The sequence below is a fragment of the Anarrhichthys ocellatus genome, unplaced genomic scaffold (genome assembly GCF_004355925.1).
Source record: "Anarrhichthys ocellatus isolate YVR2014 unplaced genomic scaffold, GSC_Weel_1.0 scaffold1850, whole genome shotgun sequence".
NCBI lineage: Eukaryota > Metazoa > Chordata > Actinopteri > Perciformes > Anarhichadidae > Anarrhichthys > Anarrhichthys ocellatus.
Genome location: NW_022281824.1, coordinates 3,369 through 9,596, shown reverse-complemented (window position 1 = coordinate 9,596; position 6,228 = coordinate 3,369). Strand labels below are relative to the sequence as shown.

Sequence of the window (6,228 nt, the reverse complement as noted above, 5' to 3'; positions counted from 1 at the left end):
GGAGGAGGACAGACAAAGGACCTAAATGTCCTCACTAGGATGGAGGAGGACAGTCTCACCTTGGTGTGGACGGTGAACTTGACCTTGTCCCTCTCACTCAGAGCGTCAGAGATGTCCACCTGCAGCGTGGCGTCCGTCTGCAAATCTACATTCACCGCCCGCGGCTGCAGAGGGAGGATAGAGACCACATATCCCATAATGCACCACACCTACTGACGGGCTGGTTAACATAGTTATTGATTAAGGACACAGAGTCGAAGAGAGAAAACTAGAACACACAAACTGGTACGCATCTTATTTTGAATAATTATAATCCTTATTATACGTCTTCTGTGAATTATTACTGGGACACAGACCAGGACCAGGACTGGTTTCATGTCTCACCGGGACACAGACCAGGACTGGTTTCATGTCTCACCGGGACACAAGACCAGGACCAGGACTGGTTTCATGTCTCACCGGGACACAAGACCAGGACCAGGACTGGTTTCATGTCTCACCGGGACACAGACCAGGACCAGGACTGGTTCATGTCTCACTGGGACACAGACCAGGACCAGGACTGGTTTCATCTCTCACTGAGACACAGACCAGGACCAGGACTGGTCTCATGTCTCGCTGGGACACAGACCAGGACCAGGATTGGTTTCATGTCTCACCGGGACACAGACCAGGACCAGGATTGGTTTCATGTCTCACCGGGACACAGACCAGGACCAGGATTGGTTTCATGTCTCACTGGGACACAAGACCAGGACCAGAACTGGTTTCATGTCTCACTGGGACACAGACCAGGACCAGGACTGGTTTCATCTCTCACTGGGACACAGACCAGGCCCAGGACTGGTTTCATCTCTCACTGAGACACAGACCAGGACCAGAACTGGTTTCATGTCTCACTGGGACATAGACCAGGACTGTCTCAGTGGTCATGAGACTCAAACTGAACTGAAGGTAATCATCCAATCAGCATCAGAGAGAGAGTCACGTGACACCCGGATGGCTAACTAGTACAGCAGAGCCTGTTAGCTCAGTTAGCCCGTGAAGCTAACGGTTGAACCGACAGAGAGCCTGGAGCCCGTTAGCATGAGGCTAACGTTAGCCAGCACGGCTAATACACTGGAGCTACGGCTAATTAGCTTATCTAGCTTGCCACTGACGGACAGACAGGGACAGACAGGTGCAGACAGACAGGTTGCACTCACTCCCCGGTCCTCCTCGGAGAGGAAGTCGGGTCCGTCGTCCAGCCCTTCTTGCTGCGGAGAGAGAGCCACACAGATCCGTTAGTCCACCACAACAACAACAACAACACCGACACCGGAGCAGCCCGTTAACGAGCCGGTTAAAGAGAGAGAGAGAGGAGAGAAAAGACATGAAGACGTGAACCCACCATCATGGCTGCGAACGGGTGGAGACAGGAAGTGGCGTGACGTCACTACGGAGAGACGCACGTCACGAATCAAATTCAAAACAAGGAGAGCTTTATTATAACCTTTTATTTAACTTTAATTATATTCAGTTTTGTTTATTTTATTTACTTCATTTAATTATATTGTTTTGTTTCATTTGTTATACTTTACTTTACTTCATTCTACTCTATTTTATTTTACTTTATTTTGTAACTTTGTTTCATTTATTTTTTCTTATGATGATGTCATTGTGTGTGGTCTCACTTCTGCTGGTCTGTAGTGAATCTCGGTCTCTGTAGTGGATCTTGGTCTCTGTAGTTTTTAATCTTCCATATATTTCTGCTGGGAGTATTTAGACCAGTACAGATTTGACTCATTAGTGAAGGACTTTAGAGAACTAAGTGTAGAACTAACAGAAAGTGGATCCAGATCGGTGTTCTAGGGTTGACCCCCCTGTAGTGGATCTGGGTCTCTGTGAGCGTCTCCTTGTGAGGACGTGATGACTCAGAGACATGAGAGTCTATAAATATCAGCAGGGGGATCAGATTCCGGAGCTGAGTCACTGTTTCTTTAACAGCTGCAGGAACCAAGAACCTGGTTCTGGTCTCACTGGGTCCTCTGATGTTCTATCAGAGAGATGTTCAGGAACACAGAAACTCACCTGGATGATGTCATTGTACAGGTAACCTTCTGTTCATTATGATGTCATCGTACAGGTAAACCTGTTTATTATGAAGTCATCGTACAGGTACACCTGTTTATTATAATGTCATCGTACAGGTAACCTTCTGTTTATTATGTCATCGTACAGGTAAACCTTCTGTTTATTATGATGTCATCGTACAGGTAACCTTCTGTTTATTATGTCATCGTACAGGTAAACCTTCTGTTTATTATGATGTCATTGTACAGGTAAACCTTCTGTTCATTATGTCATCATACAGGTAAACATTCTGTTCATTATGATGTCATGTACAGGTAAACCTGTTTATTATGTCATCGTACAGGTAAACCTTCTGTTTATTATGTCATCGTACAGGTAACCTTCTGTTTATTATGATGTCATCGTACAGGTAACTTTCTGTTCATTATGTCATCGTACAGGTAAACCTGTTTATTATGATGTCATCGTACAGGTAAACATTCTGTTCATTATGATGTCATGTACAGGTAAACCTGTTTATTATGATAGCATCGTACATTGAAGCTGCCGGTCAGTCGATGATAATGAGGAGCCCTGTGATTGGCTGTTTGTCAGTGAACTGCATCCTGGGAGTCAGACTTCACTGTAAAGAACCAGATATTTATAACTCACCCTCACAGAACATGATAATGTGATTCTGTTCCTGCAGGAACCTAACGTCTGTATAATAAACACCTGGTAGAACGTCTGCAGACAGAACGTCTTGTTGTCTTGATTTGTATTAACAGATGTTTATTTAAAGTTTAAATGTTTTTAACATGTTCTGTATTTCTTACTCGTTCTCTACTGATGGAGCCGTACTTGTTCTAATGGGGTTTACTGTAATTTTACTGGTTCTACTAGGTTCCCACGGGTAATGGTTTGGGTTAGTAATAGTTCACCTGGAGTTCAACAAAGTCATGCTGGGTGTTATGAGTTATACTGGAGTAAAGAATACTAAGGGGTCTAAGGGGGTTCTAGTGGGATTATAGTGGTTCTGATGGGGTTCTTCTTGGATTATAGTGGTTCTAGTGGGTTTCTTCTTAGACTATAGTGGTTCTAGTGGGGTTCTTCTTAGATTATAGTGGCTCTACTGGGTTTGTTCTTAGATTATAGTGGTTCTAGTGGGGTTCTTCTTAGATTCTAGTGATTCTACTGGGTTTCTTCTTTGGTTCTCGTGGGGTTCTTAGGTTATAGTGGTTGTACAAAGTTTCATCTTAAATTATCGTGGTTCTAACGTTTTTTTTCTTAGATTATAGTGGTTCTACTAGGTGTGTTCTTAGATTATAGTGGTTATGGGGTTTGTTCTTAGATTATAGTGGTTCTAATGGGGTTTGTTCTTAGATTAGTGGTTCTAATGGGGTTTGTTCTTAGATTATAGTGGTTCTAATGGGTTTCTACCGAGATTGTAGTTCTCCTACTGAGTTCATCCTCAGTAGGAGAACTCACATCTCTTCTACTAAACCTGGTTCTATCAAGGTTCTACTGTGTCACACTGGTTCAATTGATGATCTATTGATGGTTCTCCTGAGGGTTTACTGATGTCAGAGCACACTTATTAGAACATAGTTACTGTAGTGGGGTTATCCTCTGAGGTTCTCACAGACCGTAGAACATGAGGATCTAAGGGTATAATTGCTCTGTGATTGGTGGAAGCAGAGAAGAGGCGGGAGGTCAGATCTGCCACAGGATTTTATTGCAAAGTGGCTTCATGTGATCTCAGAAACAACGTGTTCCACTTTAAGGCTCCAGATGTCGTTGTGTTGTTGTTGTTGTCTCTCACTGCTGGGGTCAAATCTGCTTCCTGTAGTGTTTCTTTACAAAATAAAAATGCACTCTAACTAACTGGCGTTTACATTCAAAGTGAAAGTAAGGTGACGACCAAACGGTGATGAGCGGAGGTAAACGGGCGTTACCACGGTGTCGACACAAAGTGCTCTTCCTCTTCTCATAGTAACAACGATGTGGTGTCAACATACTGGAGAAGAAACAAACACTTTACAATAATAAATAAAGTCATATGTAAAAAGCCTCATGACCTGTGTGCTGCAGGAGGCGGAGCTTCGCCCCCCCGACACGTGTGGCTGCTTCCTTCACATCGACTTTTTGGCAAAACTCTGAGCAAGAGAGACAACCGTCCTGGTTTGGTTGGGGGTCATTTCTGGGTTTTTATCTGCCAGGTGAACAGAAGTCATGTGGCAACAAAGTGGGAGGGGTTTGCATATCATTATGTTAATGAGATCTCCTTCATGTTGGAAAAAAGCAAAAGGAACAAAAAGAAAAGAAAGAGGCCTAAAGACGCTAAGTCCTTGAGGACCAGATACAGAGCGGCGGTGTTTAGGTGCTTCGGTCCTATGGCATGGCGGTTGTTTTGGCTCCGCTCCGCTTGCCGCCGTGACATCACAGGGGTTTACCCTCCAGAGACACCACCACGTTACCACCAAGCTTCTCTGCCAGCGTGGCGCGGTCCTGGATGTCGTCCAGCCCGTTCACCTGCCACTCGTGTTTGATACCTGAGGAGACACACCTGAGATCATCGAGGGACGACACACACCACCTGAGCTCCACTTACCACACCTGAGCTCCACCACCAATCACACCTGAGCTCCAACACCTATCACACCTGAGCTCCACCACCTATCACACCTGAGCTCCACCACCTGTCACACCTGAGCTCCACCACCTGTCACACCTGAGCTCCACCGATCACACCTGAGCCTGACCTCCTTGACCTCCATCAAGGAGAAGTGGTTAGGAAAGGACAGCTAGGACACAGATGACTCACCTGTAAACTTCTTCTTGATGGCGTCTTTAGAGCTGGCATAGATCATCTTGCTCTTCAGAGGAGCGTTCTCTGGAGCCCTGAAACACAGCAGAGCCCTCATTCAGAACCAGGATCTACTCATGTGGTCTACAGGGACCCTGATGAGGATCAAGGATCAGGGATCAAGGAGACTCAGAACTAAAGTTTGGAACCTTTAAACTTTTAAATAACACAAAACGTATTTTAAATGCTGCTAAAAATAACTTTTACTGTATTTTAGACCTTTTCTTTACTGAGACAGAGAGACAGACAAAGAGGGAGTGGAGCAGGATCGGGTGATGGATAGGTGGTCAAAGATGAACCCAGAGGACCGTACCAGAAGATGAAGACCAGGTCCTGGTTCTAAAGGTCTTCAGGTCTAACCGTACCAGAAGATGAAGACCAGGTCCCTGGTCCTAAAGATCTTCAGGTCTAACCGTACCAGAAGATAAAGACCAGGTCCTGGTCCTAAAGGTCTTCAGGTCTAACTGTACCAGAAGATGAATACCAGGTCCCTGGTCCTAAAGGTCTTCAGGTCTAACCGTACCAGAAGATAAAGGCCAGGTCCTTGGTCCTAAAGGTCTACAGGTCTAACCGTACCAGAAGATGAAGACCAGGTCCTCCTTCTTGGACTCCTTGGTCTCGTAGGTGGCGTCGTACAGCCCGTATCTACAGTCGTTGGGTGGGAGGAGCTTAACGAAGCAGGCGTAGGGGTCCTCCACGGTCTCCCCGATGTCTCCCACCAGGATCTGTTTACCTTCCTCCACGATGATCTTCTTCTTGTCCTCACTGAGACAGAACAGCACGGCCTTCTTCCTCTTCTTCACCTCGTCCAGAGACGAAGACTTCCTCACCTTCATGTCGTTGAACACCCTGATGACCTCATCGTTCACTGTCACGCCCGACGCCTGAGGGGACACAGGTGATTGGTTCAGAGGAGGACATAGCTAGCTATCCGTCTAGCTGCTAGCTATCATGCTATTAGCTAGAGAGACAGCTAGCAGCTAGACAGTTAGCCAGCAGCTAGACAGTTAGCCATCAGCTAGACAGATAGCTAGTAGCTAGACAGTTAGCCAGCTAGTAGCTAGACAGTTAGCCAGCAGCTAGACAGACAGCCAGCAGCTAGACAGACAGCCAGCAGCTAGACAGACAGCCAGCAGCTAGACAGTTAGCCAGCAGCTAGACAGTTAGCCAGCAGCTAGAGAGATAGCCAGCAGCTAGAGAGATAGCCAGCAGCTAGAGAGATAGCCAGCAGCTAGAGAGATAGCTAGTAGCTAGATAGTTAGCCAGCAGCTAGACAGACAGACAGCAGCTAGACAGACAGACAGCAGCTA

General features: G+C 46.0%; 1 protein-coding gene and 1 long non-coding RNA gene across 2 annotated transcripts in view; both read right to left on the bottom strand.

Annotated features, from left to right (window-relative positions):
- Positions 1 to 11: 11 nt before the first annotated feature.
- Positions 12 to 1,445, bottom strand: LOC116377917 (uncharacterized). The gene is made up of 3 exons (XR_004212257.1): positions 1,391 to 1,445; positions 1,206 to 1,256; positions 12 to 164 (listed from the first exon to the last, which is right to left on the bottom strand). It is a non-coding gene; the product is annotated as an uncharacterized LOC116377917 (long non-coding RNA).
- A 2,320-nt stretch (positions 1,446 to 3,765) lies between these two features.
- Positions 3,766 to 6,228, bottom strand: part of cfl2 (cofilin 2 (muscle)) — a 4,270-nt gene continuing 1,807 nt past the window's right edge. Inside the window, exons 2-4 of the mRNA XM_031839681.1 lie at positions 5,495 to 5,802; positions 4,877 to 4,953; positions 3,766 to 4,604 (exon numbers count right to left, since the gene is read on the bottom strand). Of these exons, the coding sequence (XP_031695541.1) occupies positions 4,492 to 4,604; positions 4,877 to 4,953; positions 5,495 to 5,802 (498 nt within the window). The 3' untranslated portion in view covers positions 3,766 to 4,491. The remainder of the gene's footprint in view (positions 4,605 to 4,876; positions 4,954 to 5,494; positions 5,803 to 6,228) is intronic.